At 34.3% G+C, this 24,233-nt stretch overlaps 2 protein-coding genes across 6 annotated transcripts in view; both read right to left on the reverse strand.

The window, feature by feature from the left end:
- The window catches only part of abca4a (ATP-binding cassette, sub-family A (ABC1), member 4a), a 46,368-nt gene extending 25,897 nt beyond the window's left edge, over positions 1-20,471 (reverse strand). For both annotated transcript variants that reach the window (XM_051097898.1, XM_051097897.1), the window contains exons 1-12: positions 20,327-20,471; positions 19,663-19,775; positions 19,317-19,410; positions 17,721-17,862; positions 17,502-17,641; positions 16,610-16,737; positions 11,313-11,510; positions 6,612-6,701; positions 4,218-4,458; positions 3,982-4,121; positions 1,606-1,722; positions 1,309-1,506 (exon numbers count right to left, since the gene is read on the reverse strand). In XM_051097898.1, coding sequence (XP_050953855.1) covers positions 1,309-1,506; positions 1,606-1,722; positions 3,982-4,121; positions 4,218-4,458; positions 6,612-6,701; positions 11,313-11,510; positions 16,610-16,737; positions 17,502-17,641; positions 17,721-17,862; positions 19,317-19,410; positions 19,663-19,728 — 1,554 coding nt within the window. In that variant the 5' untranslated portion in view covers positions 19,729-19,775; positions 20,327-20,471. The remainder of the gene's footprint in view (positions 1-1,308; positions 1,507-1,605; positions 1,723-3,981; positions 4,122-4,217; positions 4,459-6,611; positions 6,702-11,312; positions 11,511-16,609; positions 16,738-17,501; positions 17,642-17,720; positions 17,863-19,316; positions 19,411-19,662; positions 19,776-20,326) is intronic.
- Positions 20,472-22,154: 1,683 nt separating this feature from the next.
- The window catches only part of arhgap29a (Rho GTPase activating protein 29a), a 54,974-nt gene continuing 52,895 nt past the window's right edge, over positions 22,155-24,233 (reverse strand). For all 4 annotated transcript variants that reach the window (XM_051098152.1, XM_051098155.1, XM_051098154.1 and 1 more), the window contains one exon: positions 22,155-24,196. In XM_051098152.1, coding sequence (XP_050954109.1) covers positions 23,232-24,196 — 965 coding nt within the window. In that variant the 3' untranslated portion in view covers positions 22,155-23,231. The remainder of the gene's footprint in view (positions 24,197-24,233) is intronic.

Raw genomic sequence — 24,233 nt, forward strand, 5'->3', positions numbered from 1 at the left:
TCACTCCTCAAGTGCTGCTGGCTGAGACAAAGACTAAAAGACACACGGTTTAGATAGCAGAGGTCCTGCTCTCGCTGGCACAGGCTGCCTTAAGCTCACCCTGATTTGTATTGAAGGCATTCAGCATTGAACTCTACCATTAAAGAGCTCTCCCACACTGGCAGACTCTCAGTGAGAAATCAAACGCTTTTCTTTGTTCTACTTGACATCAGAGAGGCAGAGCCGACTGAGAGTGACCGCTTGCTTTTCACCATCCGGCTTCTGAGCAGATCTGTCTCTTTTGAAGGACTAAATGACAAGCGAATTTGGAAAGTCTGACTTGATTGTTCTAAAAAAAAAATGCAAGCATATTTTTGAACAGTAATATTTTTAATGTCTTTTTCTTGTCTTTTCTTTTTTTTTTAAGAAGTAAAATTGTGAAATATTTTTACTATTTAAAATAACTGTTTTCTATTTGAATGTATTTTAAAATGTAATTTATTCCTGTGATTTCAAAGCTGAATTTTTAGCATCATTACTCCAGTCACATGATCCTTCAGAAATCATTCTAATATTCTGATTTGCTGCTAAAAACATTTATTATTATTATTATGTTGAAAACAGTATAGTAGAATTTTTTCAGGTTTCTTTGACGAATATAAAGTTCAGAAGAACAGCATTTTCTGAAATAGAAATCTTTTGTTACATCATTAATATCTTTATCATCACTTCTGATCCATCTTTGCTAAATAAAAGTATGAGTTTCTATAATTTCCCAAAATATATATATGTACTGACTCAAAGCTTTTGAATATTATAGTGTATAATGTTACAAAAGCTTTTTATTTCAGATAAATGCTGATCTTTGGATCTTCCTATTTATCAAATCCTGAAAAAAAAAAATTGCTTAACTATTTTAAATATTGATAATAATAATAATAAATGTTTCTTTAAATAACAAGGATCACGTGGCACTGAAGACTGGAGTAATGATGCTGAAAATTTAGCTTTGAGCACAGGAATAAATTACATTTTAAAATATATTCAAACAATAAGCAGTTATTTTAAATAGTAAAAATATTTTACAATATTGCTGTTTTTTCTGTATTTTGGATCAAATAAACGCAGGCTTGGTGAGCAGAAAAGACTTTAAAAAACATAAAAAATCTTACTGTTCAAAAACTTTTGACTGGTAGTGTGTGTGTATATATTTGGGGTCAAGTTATTTATTTTTGACAGAAATTTTTATTATAGCAAGGATGCTTCAAACAAAAAGTTAGCAATATGCAACATTGTACATTGTTAAAACATTTTATGCATGAGTGATACCTCTCCATATCGGTTTATAAGGCGAATAACTTGGTCAGTCAGGTTAAAGATGTTCCTCCAGTCAAAGTTAGGCATGTCTTCGTCTCGATCCTCCTCAGGGCCAGTGTACAGAAAGTTGAGGATGTGTTGCCCAGTGAATGGAGTGTCTTTGAGGCCTTTGTTGATATAATCCATCACTGTGGGATTTCTAATGGACTCCTGTAATATAAAGCACAACATTATGTAACTGAATGAAACGGTGCATGAAACATGGTGCTAAAAATGAAACAATCTCATCTTTTTAAACACAGTGTTTACCCGAAGCATGTTCATCTGTACACCGTCCTGAAAGAAGCTCCACACCTGTGGGCCCACCTCCTCCCAGGCCCGACCCATGTTCCTAAGTCTTTCCAACTCCTCAAAAGTGGTGTTTGCCTGGATAAACACACACAAACACACAAACATACAAAGTTTAGGTGCATTCAAATAAAAGTAGGCAAGAACAAATGAAATAATCTGTTTGTTCTGCATTCAGTGGCACAGTAACAATAAAGACAGTGGTGGCAACTGCTTCGAGTTTGACCACAGAATGACTGAATTCCCACCAGGAGCAGTTTACACAGTCCCACTGAAAGCCCTGCTGCATAAACAGAGAAACCGAAGCCCTCTAAAGCTGATCTGATGGGACCACAGCCATGGCCCATTGCCCAGGGCAAGCATGTCCACACCGGAGCTCTCTCCCAGGGGCAAAGGCCTTTCCTCCCTCCTTACCCTCATTCTCAACCTCTATCGCTCTTTCACTCCTTAAAGTCATTGTTAAAGTCATTGTGGTTGAAGCACTGATGTCACATGGACTATTTTAACAATGTCCTTACTACCTTTGGCCTTGAATGTGTAAGTTGCATTGCTGCCTATGCAGGGTCAGAAAGCTCTTGGATTTCATCAAAAAAACTTATTTTAAGTTCCAAAGATGAACAAAGGTCTTACGGGTTTGGAACAACATGAGGGTGAGTAAATAATGACAGAATTTCTATTTTTGAGTAAACTATGCCTTTAAGCAGCAAAAACTTTTTACAAAATTGCTGATAATAAAAAAAACAACCACTACTAATAATCAAGTACCAGTAATTATAGATAATAACTGAGTGCCAAATCATAACATTAGAATGATTTCTAGATCATGTGACACTGAAGACTGTAAAATCATCTTTGCCATCACAGGAATAAATAATATTTTAAAATACACTACCAGTCAAATGTTTTTGAACAGTAAGATTTTTTATGTTTTTTAAAGAATTTTCTTCTGCTCAGCAAATCTGCATTTATTTGATTCAAAATACAGCAAAAGCAGTAATATCGTGCAATTTTTTTTTTTCTATTTAAAATAACTGCTTTCTCTATTAGAATATATTTTAAAATGTAATTTATTCCTGTGATCAAAGCTAAATTTTTAACATCATTACTCCAGTCTTCAGTGTTACATGATTATTCAGAAAAGGATAATATGCTTCTAATATGCTGATTTGCTGTTCAAGAAACATTTATTATTATTATCATCATCATCAATATTTAAAACGGCTGAATACATTTTTTCCGGATTTTTTGATGAATAGAAATATCCAAAGATCAGCATTTATCTGAAATAACATAATACACTATACCATTCAAAAGCTTGGAGTCTTTTTTGACTTTTGTCTTTTTTTTTTTCAGAAAAAAAAAAATTCTAGAAATTATTACTTTTATTTAGCAAGAATGCTTTAAATTGATCAGAAATGATGATAAAGACATTTATGATGTTACAAAAGATTTCTATTTCAGATAAATGCTGTTCTTCTGAACTTTCTGTTCATCAAAGAAACCTGAAAAAAATATACGCCTGTTTTTAACATAATAATAATAATAAATGTTTTTTGAGCAGCAAATCAGAATATTAGAATGATTTCTGAAGGATCGTGACTGGATTAATGATACTAAAAATCCAGTTTTAAAATCACAGGAATAAATTACATTTTTAAATATATTCAAATAGAAAGCAGTTATTTTAAATAATAAAAATATTTCAGAATTTTACTGTTTTTTGCTGTATTTTGGATCAAATAAATGCAGGCTTGGTGAGCAGAAGAGACTTCTTTAAAAAAAAACATTAAAAATCTTTTTAAAAACTTTTTACTGCTAGTGTATATTAAATTAAACAGTTCTTTTGAAATTGTAATAATATCTCAAATAAAGTAAAGTAAAATAATATTTTACTATACTGTGGATCAAATAAATGCAGCTTTGGTGAGCATAAGAAAATTTCAAAAACATAAATTTTCTTATTTTTAAGGTATTTTTCATTGGTTACTAGGGCCTTCTGAGCTACAGGAATGCTAAGGGTACACCAGTAGTGTTAAGAGAGGAAACTCATTTGCAAAGCACCCAGCCGAAAAACCTGCAGCCCTGCTTACATAAGATTTCAAGGGAGCAAAAGCCAGTCAGCTGGGTCGTATGTTCTGCAGTGCTCCTAAAACACACGTAGCCTCCATGGGAACCTGTTAAACCTGCGTCATTTCCCCTCTAGCTAACCCGCTGACATGTCTGCAGCAATGTGCTGATTTATCTGACAGGCCCGGAGCGAGATTAGCTGTTGCATTAATGCACTCATCTACTGTTGTTCCAGGTGTGCGTGTAGTCAAAGAAGAGCTTTTCTCTTACGTTTTTAATGATCTGTCTGACAGCGGGGGAATCGGGAGCGTACAGGATTTTGCCCATCAGGAAAGGCTTGAGTGAACTCCACACAATCCTTGTGACCGGATTGGACTCCAAATCCTTCATGAGGTCATTACAGAATGGAGCTGAAAGAGATGTGGAAATGTAAGAAACACGAGAACATTCTCTTCTCCGCTTTTCTTCCACATCGGTCTGAAACGTATGTATGGTATGGTACTCACTGGCCGTGTGATCGTAGTTGTACTTTCCCTCTCCCCGTGTGCTGTTGATGCCCAAAAAGGCTTTGTAGTTGTTATCCTCGTACCAGTTGAAGGAGGTGACCCTGGAAAAGGCCTCTCCTGTGTAGCCACAGAACAAGCTGGAGGTGGCGGCCATGAATTGGCTGAAAGATGGAGATTCATGGGATCGAAACAATGGAGAAACCACTTGCAACAGGTCTTGAGAGCTGGGTCTTTCAAACAACTGTTGAGAAAAAAAGATACATTTTTAATTAAAATAAATGTGTTTCATTTCCTAAAAACATAATTTTTATATGTGACCCTGGACCACAAAACCAGTCATAAGTAGCATGGGTATATTTGTAGCAATAGCCAACAATACATTGTATGGGTCAAAATTATCGATTTTTCTTTTATGCCAAAAATCATTATGATATTAAGTAAAGATCATGTTTCATTAAGACATTTTGTAAATTTCCTACAGTAAATATATCAAAACTTAATTTTTGATTAGTAATATGCATTGCTAAGAACTTAATTTGGACAAGTTTAAAGGCGATTTTCTCAATATTTCAAATATAGTTATATCTTGGACAAATATTGTCCTATTCTAACAAACCATGCATTTATATAATTTTATTTTATTTTTTTATTTTTTTTACCAGAAAAATCTAAACACACAACAAAAAAAATCTGAAAAAAATAAAATAAATAAATAAAATGAGAATAAAGTATTTTTTAAAATAGCATAAATAAATTACAGATGCTTACTGATGATTAAAATGTAATTAAACCATTAAAATGGAATCTAAAAACACAGAATTATAAATAAATAAATAAAACAGAATTTGAGAAAAAATGTAATTACTTCGTAGGGCCTTAAAAATATAACTTCTGTTCAACTTTTAATAAATGTTTCATGAATTCAATTTTGATTAATATTTCTTGATTTAATCATTAAAACAAAGTCTAGAAAAATTTAAATTAAAAAAAAAAAAAAAAAAAAAAAGTCCAGAAAAGAAATAAAGAAAAATCTGAAAAAACAGAATTTGGGAAAAAATAAAACAGATTTCATAGGGCCTTAAAAATATAATTTTTGTTCAAATTTTAATAAATTTGTGTTACATTGTGTATGTTTCATGAATTCAATTAATGCTTTTTGATTAATATTTCTTGATTTAACTATTAAAACAAAGTCTAGAAAAATGTAAACCAAAAAACAAGAGTCCATTAAAAAAATTAATAAGAATTAATAAGAAATTAATTAATAATAAAAAAATGAATAAGAAATGCTTTTTGATTAATATTTCTTGATTTACCCATTAAAACAAAGTCTAGAAATTTTTTATAAAAAAAAAAGTTCACACACAAAATTAAAAACAGTCCAGAAAAAAAAAATATTGGGGGAAAAACAAACAAAACAAAACAAAACAAAACAAAAAACAAACAAAACAAAAAACAGGGAAAAAAATGAATTTGGGTGGAATAATGGATTTTATAGGCCCCATCTATTTACCTACAATACATTGTAGAAAACAAAACTTGCAAATGTCGTTTTTCAGCAAGTATCAAAATATGGGCACACTTTTTTGCTGGGACTTTTTTTGTTGCTCCAATGCAGACAAAAAGCTGGAGTATGAATTTCAAGTCTGTCATAGAGTCAAAAAGCAAACCAAACCGTTTGGCACCAAACTAAAATCCCCCTGGGTGGGAAAATCCATTATCCTTTCAACTAAAACACGTCAAAGCCTACAGATACCAAACAGATAATCTGAGCCTCTGGGGTCCATGATACTACAGCAGGTGAAGAGAGAGGGAAAACAGCGCTTTGAGAACATTCAAACACCGTCAAACAGCCAGCATGTTCTGCAAAACACATATTTGCTTCCGCACATGTTAATAAAAAGGAATATTTTTGGAAACAGGAGACTGTAAATTCCTAGAGTTCTTCCATCACGTTGGTCCCAGCACATCTGGCCCCACGGCACGGAGAACATGAAGGAAAAGGAATTCGGAAAATGACTAACTGGCGTCGGGGTCCCCTCAGCCGGGCAACAGACAAAAGACCAGCCACACCGACAGGAAGTCACCCTCACCGTAGAGCTTTAGGCACACGGACACCATTTTACCATCAGACATTGACGTCTACTCTCCATGAGGCGTTTCCTCTCTGTTTCAGCATGGTACAAAATGCCCTTACCTGCAAACTAATCGCACATGAACCTCAGATTTATTTACAGCGACAAACTGACTGAGAAGCAGCCGGAATTAGCTTTCCGCAGAACACGGGAGTGATATCTCCATATCCGTATGCTTGCGTAAAAAGCAGAGCGGAGGAAACTGTGATTTCCTGATGGCTAAAAATACAGATGAACTTTTGAAGGGCCTCATACGCACCGCTTTCAGCTTCTCAGACACTGCAGGCAAATGTCGGGCCCAGAAGTGCAGGTCGAGTCCATTGGAGTAGTTATCAAGAACCAGAGGAAGCTGGGAAACAAGAGGAGAGAAGGAAATGAGACCATCTATATTAATCAAGGTCGACGGCATAGACGGATAGATGTACAGTACATTCAATACATTAACAAGTTTTCTGGCAACAGGAAATTTTTTAAAAAGACAAATTGTCATTGTTTCCAATGTTTTATCAGTCAACAAGTAAATTTTTTAGCAAATGAAAGGTCTTTTATTATCATTTAAAAAATTTCCCTCTTTTTTATGGATTACTGAAATGTAAATATCAAATATGATACATCAGGCTGTTAAGGAATGCTTATATTCATATGCTGTAACAGTCATTTTTTCAATAAACATTTCATTAAGAAATATAATAGTTGACCAAATTGTTTTTTTTTTTTTTAACAATTTTTTATGAATTTTTTTTTTTTTTTTTTAATATGTCGGACTTTACAGGATTAAGTATCAAAATCTAAAATGACTGACAGATTGTGTGCAAGCAAGTGAATACAAGCAACAATAAATAAATAGTAACAATAAATACAACAGTAAAAATAAATACACTGCAAGCTTTAAGGCATTTAAGCACATATGAAAAGACATTATGTAGCAAGTCTGTAACCAACTAAATCGAGGATTTAAAAAGCATTTTTGGCAAAGCCAGGTAATTCACGATAGAAATCTCTTTTTTTTTTTTTTCTTTTTTTTTTACATTTATGACTGTTATAGCGCCAGCTGTGGTCCGATCTCCTTAAAACTTTGCATGCTTGTTAAGAATCACCTGTTGCATGTGCTCACCAGGTTTTGTGAAGTTTTGAGTTTTAATTTAAGATTTATAGGATTTTGGGTAAATTTGCACAGGCCCCTTTTCTAAACGAAGGGTAAATTTCAACCTTTTTTTGATAATTATTGACCTAAAGAGTCCAGAAAATTGTGTGATTGAATGAAAAACCTAGGACTAGTTCGCAAAAGTAGGGTTTTTACAGTGGTTCCAGAGGCAAAGTTGTCTGGAACGAGGAATTCTATAATATGATATGAAAATCATGTGTATGTGCGAAAAAGGGCACAACGTACAATCGTTTACTCCCTTGAAAATTTGTATATTTTTTTTAAACTTCTCACAGCCTTGCCCCTTTCGAACGTTTTGGCGTCCCGTTGCAACGGTGACTCGAAAGTTCAACTTTTTTTGATAATTTCCAATATTCACTCTCCAGAGAATCTGTCTGCACTGGTTTGATTCCGATCGGGTGAAAAAAACCTAGGACTAGTTTGCAAAAGTAGGGTTTTTCAAAAAAAATCCAAAATACCCGAAATTTCGTCAAGCTCACAATTAAATCTGAGGCATCTGTTTTGTCCCGCATTATCCAAAGATTCCAACAACATAAGACACTTGAGTCTGCGACTGACGGTTTAAGAGTTAGGTGCGATTTTGTACTTTTGATCGCTCTAGCGCCCCCCGTCAGGCCGTTTGGGGCGAGCCTTGGTGGTGATGTAGGCGGTGTGAATACTACCATCCCTCCAAGTTTCAAGTCTCTACAACTTACGGTTTGGTCTGCACGATCAGTTTTACATGGAGATTGCTGATCCTTGCCTATTCTAACAATTACAACAGGATTGTTAGAAACAGGATTTGTTTGGGTTACATTTAAGCCTAAAACATATACATATAAAATAAATGCCACACATTAAACTAACATTTTAAACTGTTTCCAAATCAATTTAGCTGAAGCTGCAAAGCAGGGTTCTGGAAATGCGTGTTGCTCACATCCTGTCTTCCGAGATGTAACACTTCCAGAAATAACGTTTCTTCCAGGGGCTGCCCCAGGAACCGTATCCAAGCTACTTTACAATGGATCAGGATGGAGCAGCTTCAGGAAATGTCGTGTGGGTGTCACAGAAGCAACCCAAATATGAGACATCCTTCCTATCAGACTTTTTCGTATCTCTAATTCTAAGGAACCGACTTCTAACATGTTTTATTTTGTCCTAGCCATCAATTTTTGCCTATTATGACTGACATTTAGACAAAAACAGTTAACAACATCACAGAGGTCATGAGTGGTATCAAATAAAAATGAATAAACATTAATGTGTTCATAAAGGATAAAGTTTGTTATTCAATATAGACTCTCAGCATTATTATTAAAGCTCTCACAGGGTTTAGTCCAGCAGAAGTGTGTTGATTGTAATCTCATTACTGAAATAGGCCAAGTCGGGTCACTCCACTAACACCGATTTGGTGACTCAGGCTAACGCCCCTCTGTCCTCTCCCCACGCTCATTCTGAAACCATAAACTACCAAGAACAACCAGGAAGGGTGTGTGGGATTTTGTTACAAATTCTACAAAAATTCAGAAGCTTTGATCAAACAGGAAGTCCAAAAATGAACACTTACTGTTGCTATCATCATTCTTCCTGTATTCAGTTTCATTTATAAATGACTGAATTTGAATAATGATAATAAAATGAAACTGGAAAGAGTGAAAAAAGAAGTTTTAAAAATCAAAAATACATGTTGTTGTTTTTTTGTTTTTTTTATATATATTTTTGAACATGAGTTCCTAGTCTTTTGTAATATTTATAAGCACAAATATAAGATTTCTTAAAATTTTTTTTTTTTTTTTATTATAAATTAAACCTAAAGTAACCCAATCAGGCCTTTTAACTATCCTAACTAGGATACTAGGATACTAACTCAATCAGCTTGGCAGGGTTTATATACAGATACTGTAAAATGAAATTCCAGGACTTTCAAGCACTTTTTTGATTTTCAAGGACTTCATTCAGAGATCTCACTTATCAAACAATGTCTTCCAATTAAAAGTCTAAAACAAGAGAAATATATAAATAAAAGTATACTAATAAGAAACGGCAAAAATACAGTGAAGCACATGCAAAGTATTTCTACTAAAGCATTAACAAAGTATACTACACTTTTACTATAGTAAAACCACAAATAATTTTCTTATGGGATGTATTTGTGTATACTTTTTTATATAACTGTACTGTATTAATGGTTTGATGTTTTCTACTGTTTAAGAAAAACAAAAAAAAAAAGATTTTGAAATTGCTCTGAAATCTCGATTTGAATCAAAAGATTCCGCTCCAAAGTTCAGATCTAAATCACATGATTCGCCACCCATGGTCTTGATTTAGATCGGGACTTCAAATCGCGAATCATTTGATTTGATTCATTCAATTCGCTAAATGATTCACAAACCCGTTCTGATCTAAATCATATGATTTGCAATACGCAATCTGATTGGAACGCTTCGGAACCATTTTGCGATGCATGATTTGGAGTTTTGAAAAGCTCTGTTTTACCCATCACTACGTGCTTTTTTAAAATCATTACAAGTGATGTCAAAATTCGAAAATGAATGGCTCTTTTAATTTAATCTGGTTTTTGCTAGTAAATCGTTTGAAATTAATAATCAAAGTCATGAGTTTGAATCAGTCAGAGTGGTTCCAGCATAAATTATTCAATTGGTTCATCTATTCCTCTTTTCGCATCTTCAGCCATGTTTACACGACACTGTCAGTACTACTACTTGCTTAGCTCAATTGTTTTCTCACATTAACTGTAATAAGCAAAAAAAGTAGGATGTTTTTTAAAATTGCATGAATTTTGTGTGAAAAGTTTCCTATCAGATGTCTAATAGACGTATATTGGACGTCTTTAAGATGTTTATGACTTACAATGTATGTAAAACTGACATCTAAAAGATGTCTGTCAGACGTTTGTACACAGCAGATGCTTTCCAGATCAAGAGATCTTTAACAGATCAGATACACTGTCTTTCAATAATTCAAGCACTTTTCCAAGTACCTCTTCAAAAATATTCCTATTTTCGAGGGTTTTCCAAGCCTTCAATTTCAAAAAGTCAAATTCACGTTCACTTTAAGCACCCTGTACCCTAGCTTGACCAGCATCATTTTGCTGATCAACATGCTAGACCGTCATAAACCAGGCAAGACCTGCATGGAATTTAATGCAGGCTTAGGGACTTTTGACACAGAACCTGTTTTTGCATTAAGCTATGCTGCTATTGCATAGTTTTTCTATGTAAACATACACTAGACAAACATGTTTGATCATTGCGTTTCACGTATTTTACAACATCTTGCACACGTTGCAAAAAAACGTGTTCTAAAACACACTGCTCAAATTAAAAGTTCAACTTTTAAAAAAATGTGTCTTCAGACTTTGCATTTTGCTAAATCCACTGATATACATAATATGTTTTTAATGCAAAAACACATTTTGACTGCATTCAAGTTGAGCAAAAAAAAATCTAAATTCTGCCATAACTTCAAACCTGTATGACGTTCGGTCTTCTGTTGAACAATAAGACATTTAAGGTATTTTTGTCATCTTCAAAATATCTTCTTTTGTCTTCCACAGAAGAAAGAAACTCATACAGGTTTGAGTAAATGACAGAATTTTCATTTCAAGCTGGTTATTTCAGTATGTACTAAATTCTGACCCATAATTCTTTGTTGCCTCCACCCAAAACAAGCGCTGATATGACTTCCCTCATAGTTGGCATAGCTATCTGAGTCAGCATTTCCTCTACACCCAAACCCATTTCCAACATTTACAGATATTATTACTGGTTTTACTGAGTGTATAAGTAGACTGACCAAGCGGAAAAGTTTGAAGAAGTCAAGGTTGGCGTAGAATTTGTCCTCAATGATCTGAAGACGCTGCGGGGTGAGAACACACATGGCATTGCGCACGGTATACAGGCCCCAACGGCTCGGGAAAATAAGGAAACGCTCAAGAAGAGTCTGACTGCAGGCGATGTCCTTCAGACGGAGATCAGGAACTCCATATGCAAACTGAGAGAGAGAGTGACAGACAGTATAAACAGAAAAGATTAAAAGGTGAGGGGAGTTAATGCTGTTGTGTTAGTCTGAGCCGGACTTAAACTTTCAGCAGTAGTAAAATATTTCAGGAATACAAAAAATAGACAGTAAAGAGTGTTGCATAAAATATCATGCTTTAGTCTAGGGTTAATATAAAACAAATACCAAAACTAAAATACCAATGAGTTGCTATAATGCTTTAGTAGTTTATACTAACTTGATCATATGACTGAAGACATTACGTCCCGTTCACACCATCGACGCCTGACGTAGGGCGTATTTGAAGCTTCGCACGGATGTGACCGTCATAGTGACAACAGCCAATCACATACAGTTTGGACTATTTTCTGGTGTAGCATAAATGTGATAACCTTTGCACTAGTGTATTGGCATAAGGTGATCTGATTGGCTGAGGCTCTTACTGGTGCTTAAAAAATTAAACACCAACGCTATTAGCATCAAGGCTACTTTTCATGTTATGCTAGCATGCCTTGGCTGCACTAGAAAGACATATGATCCAGGACCACAAAATCAGTCATAAGGGTCAATTTTTTTGAAAATGAGATTTATACATTATCTGAATAAACAAATAAATAAGCTTTTTATTAATGTATGGTTTGTTAGGATAGGACAATATTTGGTCGAAATAATCTGGAATCTGAGGGTGTAAAAAAAAAAAAAATCAAAATACTGTATTGAGAAAATCGCATTTAGAGTTGTGCAATGCATATTACTAGTAAAAAAATTGGTTTTGATATTTTATCTTTACTTAATATCCTAATGATTTTTGGCATAAAAGAAAAATCAATAATTTTGACCCATACAATGTATTGTTGGCTATTGCTACAAATACACCCATGCTACTTATGACTGGTTTTGTGGTCCAGGGTCACATTTCAGCATTAGCAACACTAACGTGTTTCACCAGCAGGTTTGAAAATTTGCTAATTTTTCTCATATAAGCACACAGCTTAAAAAAAAAAAATCATAAACAGACAAACGCAGTTTAGGTAGCAAGATGTAAACTGTGCTTAACCTTCATCAAATATTTCTACAATAAAATACCATCAGGTTCCCTGTGGAATAGCATTTCAACTCAAGGAAGGGGCGCAGAAGAGGATGGCAACAAAATTGGTGGAAATTGTTAACATCCCAAGACATCCTGGAGCACTTCTGAGGTGTTGCTGCCTGCTGCCATTAGACTATAATATCTGCTGCATATACATTACTACATATATATTTACATAATCCATATGCTTTTTAAATTGTCCGTCACATGTGTGTAATATATAGGTGACACATAATAGAATTTTATATATATGTCATACATAAGTGTGACCCTGGACCACAAAACCAGTCATAAGGGTCAATTTTATGAAACTGAGATAAATAAGCTTTCCACTGATGTATGATTTGTTATGATAGGACAATATTTGGCTGAGAAACAATCATTTGAAAATCTGGAATCTGAGGGTGCAAAAAATGTAAATATTGAGAAAAATCACCTTTAAAGTTGTGCAAATGAAGTTCTTAGCAATGCATATTACTAATCCAAAATTAAGTTTTGATATATTTATGGTAGAAATTTACAAAAATATCTTCATTTAACATGATCTTTACTTAATATCCTAATGATTTTTGGCATAAAAGAAAAAAAAAAACAATAATTTTGACCCATATAATGTATTTTTGGCCATTGCTACAAATATACTCGTGCTACTTAAGACTGGTTTTGTGGCCCAGGTTCACAATTTTAATACCGTAGAAAAAAATTGTAACATTCAAAAGTTTGGGTTTAGGATTTTTTAAAATAAATTAATGTTTTCATTCGGCAAAGACACATTAAACTGATCAAAAGTGACACTAAAGAGATTTATAATATTGCTTGCTATTCACATTCCATTTATCAAAGAATCCTAAAAAAAAATCATGGTTTTCACAAAAATATTAAGCAGAATAACTGTTTTCAACATTGTAAATTATATCTATAAATATTTTAAAATAGAGTTGTTTTAAAGAAAAAAAAAACTTCTTTAAAGACGTTTTAAACAATATGCAATATAAGTCTCAGGTGTCATCAGAAGTGAAGCTGTCTGTGAAGTTTCAGCTAAAAACACCCCACAGATTACTTATTCATTTATCATTTTGAAAACACCTATTTTGAATGAAAGCAGAAACACACTGTTTTCATGCATGTTTCTTTAAATGCAAATGAGCTGCTGCTCCCCACCCACTTTTCCAGGACAGAGCTCTGCCTTTACAACTCGTACCTCAGATATTGTGCCAAAAACATCTGTTTGGTTTTGATTTGATCATGTCTATCTCATTGAAATCATGGGTTTTAAATCCATATCAGTTTAAATCTCTGATATTGGGTTTTCTAAGCACACACATGCAAAGCGAACGCACAGAAAGCGGCTGTCACACGGCATGTGAGTACAAAACTAAGTTCTCTTTCATGTCTTATTGCGCTTAAACTGTCAAATACACACCAGTCAGTTATGTCTGTGAAGGTAAACAGCTGGGAAAGAACTTGTTTGGTTTTTTTTTCACATTTTCTGGGTTGGTAGATGCACCAAGGACCCGATTACAGCACTTAAACACAGAAAAAGTCAGATTTTTGTGATATGTCACCCTTAAATTGTAAAGATGTTTTTACTGTATTTTTGGATCAAATAAATGCACATGCCTTGGTGAGCATGACACTTACTGAATTAAAACTTTTGAATGGTGTATACACAGTATATAATTCATATTATTTCATACTTATATATCTCTCCTCCACATTTGATTCCCTTATGTTTTAAACCCTAAATGTGTCTCATTGCCTTTACAATGAGATGAAGCATGGATGCAAGCCATGACTCCAAATCAGTGTGCAAAAACCCAACTGGAAAACCTCCAGCTTCATGCATCCAGCTTTCATTCTCCTTGTGTTCCTCTGTTTCTCCGTTTCATTAGTAGCTAAGGACTTATCCAACCAGAACATTCCATCTTCCTCTGTATGCCCCTGCTGGCTGACTGGCAGCACCTCTGAGAAAGTCTTCAAAATGCCTTGCATTCCTCTCCCTTACATTTCCATATGAAAGTGACTCAGACCCTGATGTTCTAGTGTTCATACTATCACTTCCTCTAAGCCAGCTCCTCAACGCTGACCTCAAGATCAAAGGAGACGTGGTCTTGTGCAAACCACCTTCCATGCTTTGTTCGCACTGGAAAATAAACCCGCAAAGAATCTGAGGGTTGGGTAACACGGGGGCCAGGTTTGACCAGAGTCGTTCTGCTTTAGGTTGGGGGTCTGATTACTCACAGGGGCCTGGGATGACTAATATATACATCACAAAGGGTCCGTACAGAGAGCTGAGAAACCCAAACATGCAGTGTGATGCTGAACAAACGGGCACTTGAGGACCAGCCAAAATTCTATCAGTCTCAAACAGAGACATTCAAGTCCACCAACAAAGTCTATTTACATGCATAGAAAGCAGATGGATTTTTGTCTCGGCGGCAAAGTCAATCTGCTTATCATTCACGACTTAATTAGACAATCACAAAAAAGGACGCTACAGGTCAGTGACCTCTCGGAGATCTCAGAGACATCCTGTATATAGTGCTAATTAAGGACGCACCCATATTACAATTTTGGGAAATACAGAGGAGACAATCATTTTTTTCATATTATAGATATTAAACAATACAAAGCAGATACTGAATTTATGTCTTAATAAATTACTACTATTTTGTCTAAAATTAAAATTAAATTAAATATTAAATTAAACTTAAATGAAATCAAAACTGTAAATTTAATTTAAACTTTAAATTAAAATTATTTAATTAAAAAAAACACACACAAAAAAATACTAAAAACCAAAATTAATCAATATTAATTTTGCTCAAGATCATTTACATTTTTTTAATTAAAACTTTAAATGAAATTAAATTTACTTAAATTAAAAATATATATGTATTTAAAAAAACACTAAAAACCAGTGTAAAACCATGCTGAAGATTGTTTAAAAAAATTAAACAATAATTAAATTAAATTAATATTTTCTAAAAAAAAGAAGAAGAATAAAAATACTTAATTTATTTATTTTGCTTAAAATCAATAAAAAAAATTACATTACAATTAAAAGAAATTTAAACTTTAAATTAAATTAAAATAAAACCTTACATTTAATTTAATAAAAAAAATAAATTAATTAAAAAGAACACTAAAAACCAAAATCAAATCGATATTCATTTTGCTAAAGATCATTTAAAAAAATTAAATTAAATTAAATGCAATTTAAAAAAAACATTTAAAAGCACAAAATAACAAAAAACAAACAAAACAAATCAATATTTCTTTTGCTAAAGATCATTTTAAAAAGTAAACTGAAATTAAATTAAAGCTTTAAATTAAATTCTAAAAAAAATCCTTTTAAAGGCCATTTAAAAAAAATAAATTAAAATTAAAATTAATTTTAACTTTAAATTTAATTTAATTTAATTAAAAAAACACTTAAACCAGAATCCAATCAATATTGATTAGCAAAAGACTTTTAAAGTCTTAAATTAAATAAATACATTAAATTCATAAAAAAAAAAAAAAAACAAAAATCCACCAATATTCATTTTGCTAAAGATCATTTAACAGTGGTATTGAATTATTATTGTTTAAAAAAAAATGTAAACTTTTTAGCATTATATTTATTTTTTTACATGTATATTTAATTAAAACTGAAAAAACAAATTTAAAAAAAAAATCAAGAATGGTTATTTTTATTGAGAAACATTAAAATTAGAATCTTTAACCTCAAAACAAATTGTTAAATATATTATTAATATAAATGTAATATATGTAATATATTAACACTCCCAGTTTCTGTTAATAAAAAGTTTAAAACTAACAGCGTTATCATATTCACAGCAGAAACGTCAAATATCAAATATTGTGTTGGACAATGGGGGCCTCTGAGTCAAAAAGAACTCATCAAAAACAAATTTTTGGAAACTGAATTACAAACAAGTGGACTTAATGGGGAAAAATCAATTTTCTGCTTCTAATAATTTAAACCAGCACTGGTTACCTGTTCAGGGCGGATCTGTGCACGGACCAGCTGATCTACGACCGATTCTGTGAGAGGAACATCTCTGAGCAGGTACGAAGTGAGAGTTTCGTCATCCTTCAAAATGTCCTCCACCTTCACACCTCGACCTGCAGACGAAGTAAACAAAAAGGATGCCAGAGTGAAGAATTTCAACAGGATGAAAGAACGCGACACTTCAACACTTAAGAGATGCTCAGCTGGAAGGATTTCAGCAACATGACAATCATTCAGATGAGGCGAACAGATAGACAACAGCTCTGGTATGCCAGGCATCCATGGCCTGCTGAAATTTGGCCAAGATATTGCTCTCTCTGTGCTTATTTTTGAAAGAAACCGAGAAGAGGGAATGACAGAAGAGAAAGATTCTGGTGTGAATCAGTGCCAGGAACCTAGAGGAGCCAGAGACTCTTTCACACGACACAAAAACCAAGCCATAGACCTTTTTTCTCAAGGGTTACGGAGATGTTAGTACTTCGAATGCAACTTGTCGCACGTAGGACTGAGCTTAAGACATGTTCTTCTGCCAGGAACCAAAAGTTCATTCTCCATAATGCTCTGAAAAAGAGCACCAGAGGACAATCAATCACATTCCTCTGATGGCCACAGGCGTTTGTTTTTCTAGCGAGGACAAGCCCATTAGGGCTATCAGCGTAGGAATGTCTGATTCAAACCTAGACAACTTCTATTTGTGTGTCCCGTCGAGAGGTAAACAAATGGAAGTGCCTTCTCTAAAAATAATAGTATGGAACGAGCATAAGCTTCTTAGCATTCCCCATGAAAGGACCTCTTCAAGGCAGATTGAGCATGTGATGTAATCTGATAGAGCGGTGTAAACAACAAAGGAACGCCTGGGAAACCAAGGTTTGCTGACCCGCGATCACTTCAGGATTGGTCCGGAGGGTGTCCATAAAGTTGCTCATGGCCATGAGTTCTCGCCATAACCGTCCCAACTGCAGAAACTCAGAATCTTCGAACAGCAGCTCCTGTGCGTCCGCCCAAAAACGAGCCAGTCTGAATAGAGAGGGGTGAGCGTGTGTTAGATGAGAGAGGACTAGTTCAAGTAGCTGTTTGTACATGGAAATCAACTCACATTGAGTTGTTGTAGTTGGACACCAGGCCTGGAGACTCTCCACGGGTTGGGTGCTGGAAACAGGGGTTGTTGGCATTGCAGAAGATCCCTTGGATCCATGGAAGGATGCCAGTGGAGGGCATTGCTTTGTTTGGGAAGTGGCCTGAGGTCGAGAAAACTGGTTATTATTGCCAACAAAGGAGCATCACAAACATCAGCCAACATTAGTGGGAGCTGCTGCTCTTTGAAAATGACACTGGAAATGTTGTGTATAAATAATATATTTAAAGATATTAAATGGCATTTTTCATTTATAATAAATATTATGAAAATATGTACTATACAATACCATATATAAATGTATATATATACACTACCGTTCAAAAGTTTGGGGTCAGTACATTTTTATTGTTTCTTTTTTTTTTTTTAAGAAATTAATACTTTTATTCACCAAGGATGTATTAAGTTAATAATTAAAAGTTTATTAAAAGTTAATAATAAATAATTTACATTGTTATAAAATATTTATATTTTGAATAAACACTGTACTTTTTAAACTTGTTATTCATGAAAGAATCCTGAAAAAAAAAATTACAGGTTCCAAAAAATATTTGGCAGCACAACTGTTAATATTATCCAACACTGATCATTCTAATAATAAATCCGCATATTAGAATGATTTCTGAAGGATCATGTGACACTTAAGACTGGAGTAACAGCTGATAAAAATTCAGCATTTCATCACAGGAATAAATTCTATTTTAAAGTATGTTAAAATAAAAAACATTATTTTATATTGTAAAAAACATTTTGCAATATTACTGTTTTTTTTTTTTTTGTTTTTTTTTTAATCAAATAAATGCAGCCTTGATGAGCATAAGAGACTACTTTAAAGACTATTACAAGTCTTACTGACCCCAAACTTTTGAACGGTAGTGTATATTATCTATTTATATAATAAAATAATTTTAAATATAATTATAAAAAATGATTCTAAAGATATTAAATTATATATAATAGATATTGTGAAAATAAATATTATAAAAATATATACTATTTTTACTTATACAGATACATATACATTTATTTAATGTATGTATGCATGTATATATATTTAAAATGTATTTAAAGATATTAAATACTATATAATATATAATAAATGTTATAAAAATAAATATATACTATACTTAACTTTTTTTAAATTACACATTATATACTTACTAATTAATATCTACCCACTTTTTATTAGAAAGGTATAAAATAAAGGCAAAATTAATAAAGGTAAAAATAAATAATGAAAATAAATATTTATTTATTTATTCATTCATTATAAAATAAAATTAAACTGCATTTAAAGATATTAAATTATATATAATAGATGTTATAAAAATAATTATTACTTATAAATTAATTAAAAATAAATACTAATATTTAATAAAGTTATATATATATATATAAAATATATTATATTATGTGTGTGTGTGTGTGTGTGTGTGTGTGTGTGTGTATAAAATAAAACTATTCTGTAAATGTTAATATATATAAAATATATACAAATAATATATATTACAAATGTATTTAATTCTAAACATTAAAATTGTCTTTAGGCATTCATACATTCATGTTGGCGGTAAAGGGGGTTTGCTCTTCTCAGCCAAACCAGTCCGATGAAGAGCACCACAGGCCACATAATCTCCATAAAGAGCCGCGTCTAGTGTGAAAATGTAGGAAATACATTAGAAATGCTTAAGATGACAGTAAAGACAGATCCTTTTGGTGAATATATACCGTACAAAACCCTTGAGTTGTATCCAGCTAGTCACATGAAGCTGTTTGAGTCATAGAACAAAATCTTAACCCATATTCATTGTATAACATGACTGGAATTTACTTTTGGTCAATGAAATGCATTCATTTCCAGTTTTTCTATGCATAGAGTGAGGAAACAAGCTGAACTTTTCACCTTCTGTCTCTTGCGGACAGTCCAGTTTTTCCAGAGGAGCAGCCGCACCTGGCTGTTGGTTCCCATGACCGCTGCTCTTCACCCCCACAGGGGGTCACATACAGGTGGCCTACCTGGACAACCACAACAACCACAGACAAGACACTCACAGACATTTCATCTCCATCAAACATATTCAAACACAGATGCATGTCTGATTAATGTAAGAAATGTATGCGTCAAATGCACCAGTGGTCTAATCCCATCCTAAGAATCCACATAACACTTCATATATATTACACCTAAACAGTTTGACAGAAAATTGCCTCACAAGCCCCAAATAAGCAACCCAACAACAAAAGGGCAAATAAAAACCCGCTGCCATGTAGGATGTGGTAGCAACCAAATCAGTGTCTGATTTCTACCCCTCAGAAAGTTTAAAAATAAACACAGTGGCTAAGAAACAAGTTAAAAGTGTATCTGCACATATCATAAGACCAATCATGAGACATAATGAGACAAGTAATGAATTGTGTGGGCTGTCAATACAGTTCAGCATGTTAGAGACAAACACAGTGCTCTTACATAACAGGCCTGAATGCTCCTTTATGTAACACCCAATCACCATTCACTCGGAAACAGCTATAAGACACATGTAAAACATAATTAAACAGGAAGAACTCACCTCAGGAGAAGAACGCTCTTTTACGCTTACATCTGCTGAGGCTCATGGGCATCTCACTTGGCTGATTGTAAGTTTGTTGCAAATGCAAAGCGGGTTTCTAATCTGATTGATTTAAGCTGCTTTCACCAGTGAAAGAGCCAATGCTCTGTGCCCAGTCTATGCTTTGTTGGACCCGTGACCTAACTAACAACCAACTGGTGGGGAATATATAGAATTATAAATGTAATCTCATTTACTAGTGGTGGATATACTATATATTGTGTACCCCGGGGCAAGTTAAAGGATTAGTTCACTTCCAAAATAAAAGCTGATAATTCTGATGATTTATTCACCCCCATGTCATCCGAGATGTTTATGTCTTTCTTTCTTAAGTCGAAAAGAAGGTTTTTGAGGAAAACATTCCAGGATTTTTCTCCGTAGAGGGTTTGATCAGTTACCCGGATGCACGGCCATATTGGCGATACTCAAATGTAAACAATGGCATGGATTTCACGATTAATGTACTTCTGAATATGTTGTTCTTCTAAGTTATGCTGTGTAAACCACGGAAAAAAAGCTGCTAAATCATATAGAGAAGGACTTAGAAAGCAGGAAAGGGCGTTTTATTTTGACAAACTAAAGTTAATAGGTGGTAAAGATACATACGAGCAGTATTAAGATTTTCACCTAATATTTCACCTCCCTGTTGAAAAAAACAGCATATGCTGGTAGGTATGTTTTGATGCTGGGATGCTGGTTAGGTATGATATGATGCTGGTTTAAGCTGGTCCTTTGCTGGTTTATGCTGGTCATGTTGCTGGTCAAGGACCAGCATAAACCAGCAAAGGACCAGCTTAAACCAGCATCAAAACATACCTACCAGCACATGCTGTTTTTTCACCAGGGCTACCTGACCAGAAATGATAAAAACAAACACAAATGTTATCAGGATTCTTGCCCTGGAAATCCTGGCTCAGTTTGGCCAACCACAAACGCCTTTTGTTCCTCAGACTGTTTCTTCTCCTTGATTTGTTATAACTTTTGGCAGTCTATTGTACTCCAAATGTTTTTTTCCGGTCCGACCGATTAGTACAGCTCAAAACATTACAATAATTGACAATTTTCAGCAGCAGTAATCAGCAAAATATGCAAGTTTTATTCAGTTTACTGGCATTGTTTATGTTCAGTGCCGCTAATATGGTGATAGATGACGCGTCCTCAAAACACTCTTTAGTGGACTTAAATGGAAGCCAATGGGTTGAAGTTCCAAATTGCAAATTTCAATGCTCTTAAAAGGGCTCTACACAATCCCAGCCAAGGAATAAGGGTCTTATCTAGCTTTGTAAACATTGGGTTGGTACTTCTGCCTACTTCACGTGTGACCTTTCCAATGCGATCCAATCCTTTAAGTCAAAGTATTAAAGACTACAAAAAAAAGGAAAAAGATAATTTCACCAAAATTCCAGTTGTGACAACATGCCCCAATGGCGACACACATATAACTATATTTTAGGTGATTCATTCATGCAAAAACTCTCAAAACATTACAATGGCCATTGTTTAGTATTAGCATTAAAAACAAAATGTTACATATATGTTCTCAGAATTAATTATCTTTACCATTACAACAAATAAAATAGTATATAAAATGCTATCAGGATGCACTACTATGATCATAAATAAGGACCAATAATAACCAGTGCTAATCATATTTAAAGAATTTTTATATGTAACAATAATCATATAGGTCAAATTTAGGAATAGAGCTTAAAAATGCACATAATGAGGGTCGCACAATCTGAAAAGCATTTATCAGAGCAATTTCAAGTAAAAAACATGAAATCAAATATGACGTCAGCTGTGGTTTTAATAAGTTACAAGTGTGTATTCTCACATGTACCTGTTTTTACACTTGAAGAAAGGTAAGACATCTTGCTGTTGCAGTAATCAATTTATCATCATCACATCAGATACATGGGTGCCATTTACAAAAGACACTGATTGAGTCTTAAACTGGACTAAAATGTGATTTAGACCAGCTAATTCATGTTGGACAACCAGTCAGTGGACTCCTATAAACAAAGGCACTTGCTTTGGCTTGATTTGCTTGTTTTGGGTATAATGACATTTCAGTTGTTGTTGATATGAACCATTAAAGATAATAATAAAAAACCTTTGGGCAAACTGTTATAATAGTATATGAACACTTAATACATATGGGCCAAAAAAAATGAAAACTCTATTAACAGACTAAAAAACAACATGAACATTTTTGTATAAAAAAAAAAGAAAGAAACAAGACAAAAATTAAAAAAACACCTCTGTATTGTACATCCGTCTGTTGTTCTTGAATAACAAAATTAACACTGCATGTAGAGCAACAATTCAGTAGCGAAAAAACATGTGGTTCCCAAGTCTAATAAGTGCATTTTATGATTACAATAAAGTGACGATACTCAACTGTAACAGCTTGGTCAATTTGGTTTTGATGTGAAACATAAAAAAATACAGAAATACACAGAATATATATATTTATATATTTTTTAAACAACAAAAAAATTCATATACAGTGTAAATGAAATTGCACAGTGACAGTGATGTTCTGGAGTTACAATGTAAAAACAGGTTGTTTTGACCTTGCGTTTGTGCATAAGTGATGTGATAAAGTAAAAAAACATTAAGTGCATACTGTGTAAAAATTCTTGTCCAAAGGGTTTGTTTGATTATTACAAACAGCAGATGCAGAATATATTAATATATAGATATACAACACATCCTTGGATCTCTTCACAGTTATGGAAACATATTTCCACATATACAAAACAAGGCCGTCGCAAGCAGGCCCCCTGGACCCACTGAGCATCCCCTCATCCTAGGATGACGTTCCTGGTTGTTCCCCGTTCACTGACTCACACGTGTCCATATCTCAAACAAAATGAGCCTCCCTGTGTTCGAGATCCTGCATACGACGCGATCTGAGTCTCTGGTACACGGGTTTGGTCTCATTTTGTCCGAGCTCCTCCGTACTGGAGCTGGGAGACTGGGGGAGAGGAAGTGGGTCTGTATTGTGGGCATCGGACTCTGGCGATGGTTCCGGTTCCAAATCTGGCTCGGGCTCATCCACCGAGACTTCCACCCCAAACCCTTCCTCCTCTTCATCCTCATCGTCGTCATCTTCCTCTTCTTCCTCAGTGCTGTTTGCGGTTGCTCTAATAGACTTAAGCTCAACCTCTGTTAAAGATTTGGTTCTGCTTCCTGGAGGTTTGTAGAACGTTCCAGGAGGAGGCTGCAGAGTTCTGGGAGGCCTGAAGGCTGTGGGAACGGGGCAGTATTCGCTAACGTTTCCTTCTCTACGTAAAGTCCGCCCAGGCCTCACAGCAATGGTGTAGGGTCTGTTAGCAAGAACTGTGGTGGGCGTTTTGGTGTGTTCTGAGAAAGACAAAGACGTGAGAGGAGTGCTATGAACAGCGGCGTCATCTGACCCGGAATCGGCAGTACAGTTGGTTGTATTCATGAAGGTCTTTGGAGTGATCTCCTGATGCTTATATTGCTTATCCCACGTCCGGCGTAGAGTCTGCGTATCGATGTAAGATTTCCTATAATGGTTTCCCGCTCTGGACTTGGGCTTCTCTTCTTCGGACACCTCTTCGATGACGGGATCTCGACCGTGGTTGTCATCCTGCTCTGCGGAGTTCTTCACGTTACATTCGTCCACCTTGGCGAGGTTGAGAAGCCGTTCTGCCGGCATGCTGATCGGTCGAGAGCTCAGCTTGGGTCTCGGAGGCCGTAGTTGAACTCTGGTGACATGGTTACGTCGACTGAGACCGGGCGAGTTTCGCATTTCAGGAACGCTTGACGATAGGAGCCTGTTGATGTCCACTGTATCGCCAACTGGACATAAAGACGACGAAAGAGAAAAGTTGAAACA

This window comes from Labeo rohita, chromosome 24, assembly GCF_022985175.1.
Source record: "Labeo rohita strain BAU-BD-2019 chromosome 24, IGBB_LRoh.1.0, whole genome shotgun sequence".
Lineage (NCBI taxonomy): Eukaryota > Metazoa > Chordata > Actinopteri > Cypriniformes > Cyprinidae > Labeo > Labeo rohita.